At 40.4% G+C, this 12,671-nt stretch overlaps 1 protein-coding gene across 2 annotated transcripts in view; it reads left to right on the top strand.

Annotated features, from left to right (window-relative positions):
- Nucleotides 1–290: 290 nt before the first annotated feature.
- Nucleotides 291–12,671, top strand: part of UBR2 (ubiquitin protein ligase E3 component n-recognin 2) — a 56,545-nt gene continuing 44,164 nt past the window's right edge. The window contains exons 1-4 of one of the 2 annotated variants that reach the window (XM_039697780.1): nt 291–492; nt 5,615–5,874; nt 8,157–8,235; nt 9,787–9,900. In XM_039697780.1, coding sequence (XP_039553714.1) covers nt 415–492; nt 5,615–5,874; nt 8,157–8,235; nt 9,787–9,900 — 531 coding nt within the window. In that variant the 5' untranslated portion in view covers nt 291–414. The remainder of the gene's footprint in view (nt 493–5,614; nt 5,875–8,156; nt 8,236–9,786; nt 9,901–12,671) is intronic. The other variant, XM_039697779.1, reaches the window with a different exon arrangement.

The following is a 12,671-nucleotide window of genomic DNA, read 5'->3' as shown; positions in this document are numbered from 1 at the left end:
AGATACTCAAGAACCGGCTGGAAGAAAACCTGTGCCGTGTGCTCTGGGATGACCCTGCTTGAGCAGGGAGCTTGGACCAGATGTGTTCCTTTCCAGCCTGACCTATCCCGTGATCCTGGGATTCCGTGAGGCGAGAAGGGCAGGCGGCGGGCGGAGGCGGCCGTGGGGCGGGTACCGACTGCCGGCCTGGCCCCGCAGGTCCCGCAGCGCGGCCCCGGGCACGGAACGCCGTGTGCGGGCCGAGCAGCGCCGCGGAAGGACTGCAGCCCCCAGAACGCGGCGCGGCGGCCGGTGACGTGCGGGAGGCGGGGCGGAAGTGTGTGTTCCCCGGGCTGGGCTGCCGCCCGGGCCCCGTTCCGGCTGTCCCGGCCGCGGCCTCGGCAGCGCGGGGCAGGGGGCAGGAGGAGGCAGAAGATGGCGGCGGACCTGGAGGCGGAGGTGCAGGCCATTGACAAGAGCCTGCTGGAGTGCTCCGCCGAGGAGATCGCCGTGGTGAGGCGGGGGCCCGGCGCGGGGAGGGAGTGGGGGCTCGGAGGCCGCGGCAGGCACCGGCCTGGGGAGACGTTCCCGAGGCCGCGGCGAGGCCGCTCCGCGGGGCGAGAGAGCTCTCCGGGAGGGGCTGTCCCTCTCGGGGCTGGCTCGGAGGGCACCCCCGGCCGGCAGCGGCGTCCCGCTGTGGCCTCAGCGCGCTGTTGTCGCCAGCGTCGCTGTTGCAGCAGCCGAAGTCCATGGCAGCGATCAGCCAGCTTTTCCTGTTGTGCCGGCTGGCGCAGGTGCTGGCTCCCTGGAAGCCGCCTGGACGTGGCCATCCCCTGCCGGGGGCGGCCGGGCATCTCGCCCCTTCCTTAACTGCTTCCTGAAGTTACCTTCCTCTGCCTCTGCTGCCCCTTCGCCTCTCTCTGCCGGCAGTCACGCCTAGACCTGAGGAGATCCCCCCCTCCCTGTTAATTTAGGTGGATATCTGATCCCAAATACGCTTCACAGTGTTAAAGTGCCATTTCAGGATTCTTCCTTTCTCCCCAGTGTTTAAGATGCGGTCTGGAAAATCTTGCAGTAGTTAATCTTAGGATTATTAGAATGAGGTGTTTGTAGAGGAAATATTAGTAAAATCAATGTAACACTTGAAGACATCTACTTCTGTTTATATACTTTTCCTGTTCTTACAAAGAGTAGCTGGAAGAGGAATGTAGTCTTGATGGTGAAGTCTTAGGAGGAAGTTTTGTTTCTGACATAAATGTTTGTCCATTTAGACACTTGGGCATTTGAGGAACTGGATGTATGCGTTAAAGTATTGAGACTGCTCATGTGCATATGGTAGGATAAAACCTTGAAGAGCTGTCTGTGTGTGTCTCAATGGGAATTACAGTGGCTGCTTTCCAAATGAAAATAAAAGACTGTTATAATTCAGATTATGCTTGTATATCTTCAGTGCAGACAAAGGTATGATTAGATGGGCAAATGTGCATAGTTAGCTATATCCTAGCTGGTTTAGCTCCCGGATTAGTCTTCCTTCTTCTCTACAGCAAACCAAATAATTTCATCAAATGATTATAAAGTAGTCCAAATTGAGCCCAAATTACCTTGTCTATGTGAATAGCAGATGTTTTTTCTGGGTCACACTGTAGGTAAACTCAAGGCAATCAGGCACCCAGGGGAAAGCATTTAGGAATGTGCTGTAGGTAGCAGTGCCAGCTTAAATGTAGTCAATTCTTTCTCATTTTTATTTGTCATCACCTGCACAAGCTCCAATTCTGAAATCTATCATTCAAATCTAGTGTGGTTTTTCTGCCTCCTTTGCTGATAGCATTACTTTGCTGATAGCCCAGTATTAACAAAAGAAATATTGTCCCAAAGCAATAGTTGCAGCACTTAAGGCTTCAGTTTCTCATGGCAACAACTTAATAATAAACTTTCAAAGAGCAAAAATAATAAAAATAAGTTCTCTTTAACATAACATGAGCCTGCATTGCAAGTTTTTTTTTTTTTGGTGTAGCTAAAAACCCCATAAATTGCACCTTTTAGCTTTTGAAACAGAAGTGAGTTATTTTATGGCTTATTAGTTTTCTACATTTTGTTCTCCTGGTATCTCTTACTTAGATGGAAATTTTATAGAAACCCTGATGAACCATTAGGTATTTACTTATGTAAGGTGTTGTTTGATCAATACTGTGCACTTTTTTTTTTCCCCAGGGCAGTTAAAGTTGTTGCAGGAGAGTGTGAGGAGGGAGGAAGTGAAGAGGAATACACTTCCCTTTTTAATAAAAATCCTCTCTTGGGAGAGTAGAATATTAGCTTTTCTTGCGTGTGACTTCGGGTTAGAAGAAAAGACAAATACTAATTGAAACCTCGCCTAAATGCGGAATGCTTTTATGAAAGAACAAATTCCAAAGTTTTGAGTAGTTTTTCTGGAGTTCAGTGCTCCCCAGGTAGCGATTTAGAAAGGCAGTACAAGGTATGTATATATATATCTATTAACAGTCTTACTTGCACAACAGACCTGTGAGTTGCCTTCCTGGCAGCTCTTAGAGTCACATCTGTTTCCTTGTCCTAGTAGCCTGGATTTCCTTCTGGTATTATTTCATCCAGGATCTGATTTTCAAAACTGTGTGTGCAGTTATGTGCGTAGAACTGGCTCCACAAACGGATTTAGGTGTGATGACGTTCATCATTGCCACACCTAGCTCTCAGACAGCTACTCCCAGAATTTTTGGGATGGGAAAGCCATTTACTCGAGGAACAAGAATTTTCTGTGCCTAGGTATTTGTCTGAGCTTGTAGTGTAGCTAGTATGTACTGTGTGTTTTCTAGATAGAAATTAGTAATATATTGCTGAATTAAAAGTCTGACATTAAAGATATTTTGCTGAAAAATTCCTGCAGTTTAATAACTAGTATATGCTATAGAAATAATGAAAAAACAAGCTTATTAAATGGAAATCATGGAAAAGATTAAGTCACTGCCACTGTGATTGAGTTGTTCCTGGCAGTAGTAGCAATTTGGCAAAACTGATGAAAGGAGAGGAAAAGATGAATGAACTGGTGGGAAAAATAAAATTCTTGTTTAAAACTTTACTTTTCAATCTTTTTTTTTCTTACGGTATTCTCTGAGTCGTGGTGGGAATGGTGAGATAATCTGTAGATTTCTAGATTCTTGGCTATGGCTTTTTGGCAACCTCTTCCCATGGACTTCCTTGGGAAAAAAACTGGGCTTTGACCATCAAAGCTAGATGAATATAGAAAGATTTAGTCAAACTTAGGAAAAGAGAAGTGAAGAAAGCACCCTGACGAATTAGGGTTTTTTAAAATACCAAGGTCTACTTCAGAAAAGCATATCTAATAAATGAAACCACTTCAATATATTTAAAAAAAAAGGCATAAATGCAGCCAGTCTGCACAGATGCTCAGCTGACTCTGTCTGTATCCCGAGGAACTTACTACAACTGTGTTATCTGAAACATAAGTTCTTTAGAGTAAGTTATAAATAATTCAGAGTAAATAAAGCTCTAACATTTAATCACCAAACCCATTTATTTTGGTATAATTAATTCTGCATTTTCATGTACAGTTTTAGGTTGATTTTGAACTCTTTTTTTGGAAGCTGCCAGGGGGTATCTGGTTGTCACATTTACAATGAGAAATGGCATGCTGAGGCTGTTTATGTAACACAAGATTTAATCAGTGGACACTTGCAGTATCTGCTTGCTCCCATTTGTTCTTTATAAAAACCTTGCAGTCTTAACTTACAGTTTAAACCTTTCTAAATTTGTTATCCACAAGACAGAAGTAAAACAAATGTTGTCTTTGAGTATTTTTTATTCTGTGTGTATATACCAGGGGGGAAAAAACCCCAAACTAGGAGAAGCTGTGAGTTTTTAAGTGGCTTAGGGCAGTTCAGTGATTTGATGCCTTTTAAAAACGGCCAGCATTGTTTTTGCAATTGATTGACTAGGAGAATTGTAGTGAGTTGACCTTGGCTGGGTGCCAAATACCCACCAAAGCTGCTCTCTCACTCCCCTCCCCAGCTGGTGAGGGGAGAAAATACAACAAAAGGCTTGTGGTGGAGATAAGGAGCAGGAAAGGTCACTCACCAATTACTGCCATTGGCAAAACAGACTCGACTAGGGGAAAAATTTATTTTGTTTATCACCAGTCAAATCAGAGTAGGGTAATGAGAGACAAAACCAAATCTTAAAAACACCTTTCCCCCATCCTTCTCTTCTTCCCTGGATCAAGTTCACTCGTGTTTTCCGTACCTCCTCCCCTGAGCGGCACAGGTGGATGCAGAATGGGGCATGTGGTCAGTTCCTCACGTTGTCCCTGCACTCATTCCTTCTCTGGGGCAGGACTCCTCACATCCTTCCTTTGCTCCAGTGTGGGGTCCCTCCCATGAGGACAGTCCTCTGTGGACTTCTCCAGTGTCAGTCCTTCCCATGGGCTACAGTTCCTCATGAACTGCTCCTGCCTGGATCTCTCACAGGGAGTGCAGTCCTTCAGGAACAGGCTGCCCAGTGTGAGCTCCCCAGTCCTGCCAGCAAACCTGCTCCAGCATGGGCTCCTCTCTCATGGATTCATAGGTCCTGCCAGGAGCCAGCTCCAGCTTTGGCTTCCTACTGTGGAATCACAGCCTCTTTGCAACATCCAGCTGCTTGATCTAGCATGGGATCCCCATGGGCTGCAGGTGGATCTCTTCTGTTCCCCTCTGGACCTCCATGGGCTGCAGGGGGATCTCTGCTCTGGTGTCTGGAGCACTTCCTGCCCCTCCTTCTGCACTGATTTTGGGGTCTGCAGAGCTGTTAATCTCCCATATTCTTACTCACATCTCCCAGCTGCTCTTTTTGTCGCCTTAAATATGCTATTCCCTGTTAAATCTGTTATCCCAGAAATACTGCTGCTGTCTCTGATGGGCTCAGCCTTGGCCAGCTGTGGAAGCCATCTGGTGTGGGTGCTCTTGGACATGGAGAAGCTTCTGGCAGCTTTAGTAGAAGCCAGCCTGTAGCCCCCTTGCTACCAAAACCTTGCCTCACAAACCCAGTGCAAGAATTCGTGAATCTGACATCACACTTGAAATAGTAATTCAGATGAGTTATTTTGGTTGAAGGAGAGACCAAAACTCCTTCATTTGCACAGGTGATTTTCTGGAATTAAATGAGAAAGGGACTTTTACCTAATGCTGTGTTTGCTTTTCTCCATGTACTTTTTGTCTCTCTTCCTTGCCAACTCCAGGCTCCCGCTGATCCTCTGTGTCCCAAGCTGGCAGCATCTGTCTGCACTCCAGAGAAATGTGACCACCATAGTCTAGGCTGTATCCTAAAAATCACTGCCAACATTTTACTGGTCATTCATCCTGGAGGAAAATTTTAGTGAATATTTCTACTTGTAAATCTTCTACATGTCAAAAGGATAAAATTTGTGAACAAGGAAACAAATTCTTCCTTTCCTAATGTCTGTCTTTTGTGGTCATTTAGATTTAACTCTTAAAAGGGAGCATGACTTTCGAGTTTTGCAATGACATTTTAGATATTTAGTGTAGAAAATAAAATAACGTAAATGACTAGAACTATGTTTGGTGTGTTTATTAATGAAGCATTTGTGTTCTCATTTCTTCTAATACAAAAGAAATGGCTGCAAGCAAATGACCTTCAAAAAGAAGTATACCAGCATCTGGCCTATTATGTACCAAAAATTTACTGCAGGGGCCCCAACCCTGCCCCTCAGAGAGAAGATATGCTGGCACAACACATTTTGTTGGGACCAATGGAATGGTATCTTTGTGGTGAAGATCCCGCATTTGGTTTTCCAAAGCTTGAACAAGCAAACAAACCTTCCCATCTGTGTGGCCGTGTCTTTAAAGTGGGAGAGCCTACGTATTCTTGCAGGTAGTTCAACTTAACATTGTGAAGTATTTATGATTTGTGAAGTCATGGAACATTTTGCAATAAGAATATACTGTCTTAATGAAAAGTTAATAACTGAAATGTATTTTTAAAGTAACCTTGCAGTCTTTCATGGCAAGTGGGATCGGGGAGAATTAACACTATAGATATGTAAATGGAAAAATATTAGTATAATGTATAGTGTTTTCTGTACAAAAGAAATGCAAGATTATAAAATAATTTGGGGTGGCCTTTTGGGGTGATTTAAGGGCATTAATCAGAAGTACGTGGGCAAGTGTATGTGTTTTGGGTGTTTAATATCAGCTGTTAGTGTTGATCTTGTCTTTTAGACCTCTTTCAATGACCTGCTAAACCACTCTATCAGATGCTTAAAACAAATGTATCTTGAAAGAGAACAGAGAGTTCCTAACCAATTACAAGTATTTAAAAGAATCTTCAGTTTTAAGGCATTGTATTACTAGCTGTAGGTTCATTTTCATCTTCTATTTTCTGAACTGTTTGCAGTTTAAGTTTTGTTTGTGTCACAAATTCCTGTACTTTTGTGTGGTTTCTACCACTCACTGGGACACTTGAACACTTGGTGAAATGACATGGGGACAGAATGTCTCTCTGATTTCAAGGGTTTATGTGTCTGGGTTTCCATCCCCTTCATTTACAAGGAGAGAATGATAGTGGACGAGTTTCTTTATAGTGCTCTCCTCTTCTAGAAACATAATACCTTACTGGCCTTTGGGTTTGGAAATACTTTGAGACCTCTTTATAATGAGAGAGATAAGATTGAACTGGTGGTATTTCACATACATACTGAGTGGTTGGTCTCAAAAAAGCAAGTGTGTTTAGAAGAAAATTACAGAATTCCCAACATTTTCATTTCTCCATATGAACAGTATTTGATCCTTAACATACTGAGGATAGAGTCCCTCTCTTTTTTGTTTTTTTGTTGATCAGGAAACATTTGGTTCCTGCTGAGTGCTAATTTTCTTTAATTTATAGCTGATAATGAAGAATAATAAGAGTTTAAATTAAGCTTTTGTGGAATACAGCAAATAAGTCCACATTAAAAAGCGGTGGATTTTCTGTGCAGTTGTACAGCTTTCAGGTCTGCTTCTGCTTTAGGTACAGGCACGGTTACTTGTCTGAGAAATTACTTGACAAATGGTACTGAATTTGTAAGTATACTGCCACAAGTTTAGAGCTCGGAGGAATCAGCATTGTAGAACTGATTTACCAAATCCTGCATGCACGTTGTTGCATTAAGTGGTAGTTTGTTTGGGTTTTTTAAATCTAAAAGAAATAATGCCATGGACATAAACTATTCTAAAAGAGAAAGAGTATTGTGTGATTTTGCTTTGACATTTTCACCTTTAGTGACGCCTCTGGAGAAAAGACGTGTGCATAGTAAGTCATGATTGCCATAATTTATTTTGGTCAAATGAAATTAAGACAATTATTGATAAGGAGATTTTTCTCTAGTGTTTTCTTTTGAACAAAATAAGTTGTTTCTCTGAATTCTGGTTTTAATAACCATCATAAGACAGACATTCTCTTAGTATTTATTTTTACATTGCAAAACCCACCTGCCTTAATCTTGAGGTGCCTTGAAGTTGGTTGCATTACATGAGTTCATGCATTTTCAGTGTTTTTCAGGGAGACAGTTAAATATAATGCTTAATTGTCTCATTTGGTTTAGCCCATTTTACCAGAAATACTCCTTCTGTCTAATACAGGAGTGCTTGTAGACCAGAGCTTATTGTGGTCTCTGATCTCCTGGTTGAGAAAATTGTGCAGCTGATCAGTGAGCTTGCAGGGCTGAACTTGCAAGCCGAGGTTTGATTTAGTCTGTTGCGTGCGATCTTTCTTCCCAGTGTTCAGTGGAAAATGTCTTCTCTGATTGCTGGAGATCATTAATGCTGGTACTCCACACTTGAGAGAACTTCCTTGGGTTGATTCTGGGTTATGTAATTAATCTGTTTACTTGCCTGTATACTTGTCTCACCTCTTGAAGGCAATGTCTGTATTACCCAAACTAGACATACTACCCACACAATATTTTAAAGGCTCTTCTGTTGTGAGAACAGATTTTTTTCTATTTAATTTGTTTACCCTCTTTAAAGCCATCCCTTTCCTCTTTCAGAGTAATATATACATTAGTTGGAAGGTTGATATTGGTGATATTTGAAAATTACCTGTTGTAAAATGTGTTAAGGCAAAAGCAAGTGTTTAATGCTTTTTTTTTTTTTTCTTTCTGTTGTTGCTGTTCTCAGAGACTGCGCAGTTGACCCAACTTGTGTGTTGTGCATGGAATGCTTTCTTGGAAGCATTCACAGAGAGCATCGATACAGGGTTAGTGATCCTGCGGGATAGTGACGTGGTGATTTGTGTGCGTGTGTGGAACCATTTCAAGTTTGAGGATGTATACAGAATTTCCAAATGCTGAATGAACACAAAGTTCTGAATGTCTGCAGTAATCCTATGTGCACTTGATTGTTTTGATTGGAGTGTAACTTCTGGAAGTTAACACTTTAAAATATCAAGCAATTAAATTTTATGTGCAACAGTTAAGTTTACAAATGTATGTTATTTTTGACACATGCCCTTTAGTGAATTTTACAGGTTTAGACTTAGATTTTGAATTGTTCTGACTTTTGTGTTTGACTGTTTTTAAAAGCTATTGAAAAACCTTTATTAAGAAGCCACTTCTATGTAAAGCTTAAACATGAAGTTAAAATAGAAAATGAAACCTGTAAATGCTGTTTATTTTAGTAATATAATATGTTATTAGTAGTACAGATTAGTTTAAAAAACTCTGCAAACAAAGCCAAGAAGAAGTTGGTGTGCTTTTAAATAAGAAGTTAAGTGAAAAGTACCAGTGCAGCCTTTATGTAAATCTGTTTTTTACAGTACTGCTCTGCTGCTTATGTAAATCTCTTCACTGTATGGCTACATTGAGCACTAGGATTCAGGAAAAAATTCCAAGCACACTAGTTTAAAAAACTCTGCAAACAAAGCCAAGAAGAAGTTGGTGTGCTTTTAAATAAGAAGTTAAGTGAAAAGTACCAGTGCAGCCTTTATGTAAATCTGTTTTTTACAGTACTGCACTGCTGCTTATGTAAATCTCTTCACTGTATGGGTTCAGGAAAAAATTCCAAGCGCAAGAGCTGTCAAGAAACCCTGCCAAATTTGCTGATATCAGCTTACTTCTTGTACATAGGTTTTTACTTTTTGAGTCTATTGAATAACAAGTCTAAGTAACATCCAAAAGTGTAAGCAAATGTTTTTCAAATGTCCATCTAGTTTTTTTGGTACTGTAAGATGTGCCTGCATATATAGAGTATATCAAGTATGCCACAAATAGGTGAAAGAATTCTTCTATGCATCAGTTAATAGGTGTGATTAAAAAAAGAAGTATTATTACACTTAATAACTTGAGGTAGTCTTTAAAATAAATTTTATTAAAACAATGTAAATATACCATTAAAATTTTCCAGTGCTTTTATCCTGTGCTTACATATGTGAAAAGTTTAAGTCTCTCAATTCCTTTTGTCATAAAGCACATCTTTCACTCACTGTATAACAGTGCCATGTGAAATGATTTAGCTTTGTAGATTTAAACTGTGAGAAATTGGCATAGTACAGATGCCATGGCAAGTAATAGATTCAGAAAATCTGAAAACTTCAGGGGGATAAAATGGAGGTGTTTGGAGGTGTTTGAAGGTGTTTTGTTGTTCAGGATTTTTTCTTTTGACATAGGTACACTGGTAAGGTAGAAAAGCTTTCATCTGTGGGTGTTGTGATAATGCTTTTGTACTACAGCTGTGACTACTAATTTCTTAATGTGCATATATGATATATATGCATATTCACATGAACTGCTTTGTTTTCAAATAATTTTAGATGACAACATCAGGTGGAGGAGGTTTCTGTGACTGTGGTGATACAGAAGCTTGGAAGGAAGGTCCTTACTGTCAAAAGCATGAACTTAACACTTCAGAAACTGCAGAAGAAGAGGTAATTACAATTGAGCCATCATGTTTCAAAACATTGTTAACTGTGTATTTATAAATTGTGCACTTGAGGTTATTTTTGGTCAGCATGAGAGGCTGTAGGAACTTTAATTGTAATAATTGGCCCACAGTGTTAGACAAAAATTAATATCTTAACAAGCTCCTTAAAGTGTTTTCTACTTAAACATACATTTTGTATGTTCTGGGTCACCTCTGCAGTTTTAGTTCTGTTTCTTTGTGTTTCTGTATATTCTGAGAAGTTAAGGGATTCTGCCACAGACAAAAAGCCCCTAAAAATCTGTATGTAATCATGTGCACCAAGAAGCCAAATTCAGCTGTCTGTGCAACAAATACTCTGATTCTTACCAAAGGGAAGTGCACAGATTATTAAAGATCAAAATACCTTGCTGTCCCAGGAAAGTCATAATGAGATGTAATGCAGAGGTCTCTAAAAGAGCTTATTTGGTAGGGAGAAGGTAAATAGAGAACACATCTTCACCACAGAATCACAGCATAACAACTTGGACATATTAAATACAAAAAAATATGCCACATCTTACACGAAGAACTCAAGCTGTTGGACTAACCACTGCAAAACACCATTGTTTAAAGTTTATACATGTTTGAAAGGAAATTTAACATGGTTGTGGAAGGAAAGATTACTGATGGCCATTTAAAATTGTAGGTACCATCTTTGATGTGGGAAGTGTTAGTGTCTTAAGTTACTGAAGACTAAAGAAGCATTCTGTCTTCTGCTTATAATCTTCTTATCTGTTATTACATCTCAGGAATGAGTGTGGCTAATTGGGCTTCTGACCTAGCCACTCACATCTGTTCTTACATAGTATAGCTTCTGTGAGACTTTTTTAAAAAAGGAACATCTAAGGCAAGCATTGGTAGTAATTTTGCTGATCTGATGATTTAAGTGAAGCAACTGTAATTGTATTTTCAGTGGCAGTGGTCTTTGTAAAATCTGCTCTCACTCTTCTCAGCCCTAAGACTAGTACTGTTGCTGGGCTCACCACTTGGTCTGCATGCTAGTTTACATTAGTCAGCAGCCTTAGGAAACTCTCGTTATGAAATGTTGGGTGCTACTTCTGTGCCCAAAGGTATTCACACAGTGAGTGTGCCTGACAGAAAAATCAAGGTTCTGGACAGGCTTTGTGTTTCTTCCCCATAAATCAGAGAGATTGAGATCTCTTATGCAGTGTTGTGTTTGAGGTAGATTAAGGATGGTTTGTTGAGCATTATTGGAGTCTGTTTTCTGCCTTGCCCAGATGTGTACCTTTGTTGAAAGTGCTGGGAGTGGAGGGAGAGCTGCTGCTTATGGTTTGACTTTGTTTTTGGTGGCTGATAGTTCTTCATACCCTGGATAATTTTTTAATGAAGGAAAAACAAAAAGAGAAATGGCAGTTCTTACCACTCTTGTAAAGCTTGTAAATATTCCCAAAGAATCTTGGGGTGGAGGGAATAAACTTTATTAGTACAGTTGAATTGCTGACTGTCAATTGCTGACCTCCTTTAGATGATGCAGACTTCAGTTGAGAAATGCTTATTGTGATCATTTTTATACAACCTAAGCTGTAGTGAAGCATAGAATTTCATATTAGGTAATCCTAAACCAGAAATTGGGCCACTGTTAAATATTTTAATTGCCAAGCAATAACACATATGTCAAAATATCAAATGATGAATCAAGTCAGTGACCCAGTGTATAGTGTATATCCAGGTAACCTGCAGGCCATGCAGTGTTCCGTTTCCAGGTTTGCCGAAAAGGAGCTAGTTGTTCTCTAAATTTTGATACAATAAAAGACAACTTCCTTAAGAGAAGTTACAATGTTTTCTGTTCACCATGCTTGAAATGGACTGGAGTGAAGTGGCAGTGGTACTTACACTATCTTATTCAAAGTTGCCTGTGGTTCTCATTTGCTGTTCCAAAAAGGGGTCCGTTTGACTTAGCAGACTGAGGCAGCTTTCCTCTTCCTCCCCCTCCACATTCCCATTCCCCCACCTGCAGCAGCCTCCATTCTGCTCTGGCACAGAGAGCAGGACAAATTTGTAGGGGCTTCTGCAGTTGTCAAATGGAGAGCACAGAGTGGGCACAAATGGGTGCACAGTCCACAGACCAAAGGGGAGCAGCTCTCTGTGAGCAAGACTGAGGCATGGACAGATCATTATGAAAGACCTATTTACATTTCAGCAGTTAATTATTTATATACCACAGCATATAAGAAACGTACATCATAAATCATGATGCCAGTGTGCTGCATGTTGTATAAGCTTGGATAGATAAGATTTATGCCTTTTAATGCATGCTGCATATAAAACAGGACAAAGATGCTTGGTCCTTTGTATTCTGCAGGTTACTAATATTGATAAGTGGAACAAAAGATACAGGGATTTGAAATTATGGTTTTGAAGGCATAGCAGAAGAAGCAAATTTAAATACAGCTGAGGTTAAAGTTCTTCCAAAGAACTATCTTAAAAGGTTTGCAGGAGTGAGAACAAGAAGACTGGGAATGGAAGAATGTGTGAAAATGTAAATGGGTGATCGGAGGCAAGTTAACATTCAGGTACTGAATACTAGATTGGAGCTTTGGTGACTGTCAGTGTAGAACTGGAAGAAGAAAACAAGGTGATTATTGACTCTGTTCCTTTCAAATGAAAAGTCATTTAAAGAAAGACATCATTAAAGATGCTTACATCATTTTTGATAAGGAGGTGCAAGTTTGACAGTTTGTTTTGAATGTCATTTAATTTCTCATTTGCTATTTA

Source organism: Passer montanus, unplaced genomic scaffold, assembly GCF_014805655.1.
Source record: "Passer montanus isolate IOZ18808 unplaced genomic scaffold, ASM1480565v1 scaffold12, whole genome shotgun sequence".
Classification (NCBI taxonomy): Eukaryota; Metazoa; Chordata; class Aves; order Passeriformes; family Passeridae; genus Passer; species Passer montanus.
This window is presented reverse-complemented; position numbering and strand designations above follow the sequence as displayed.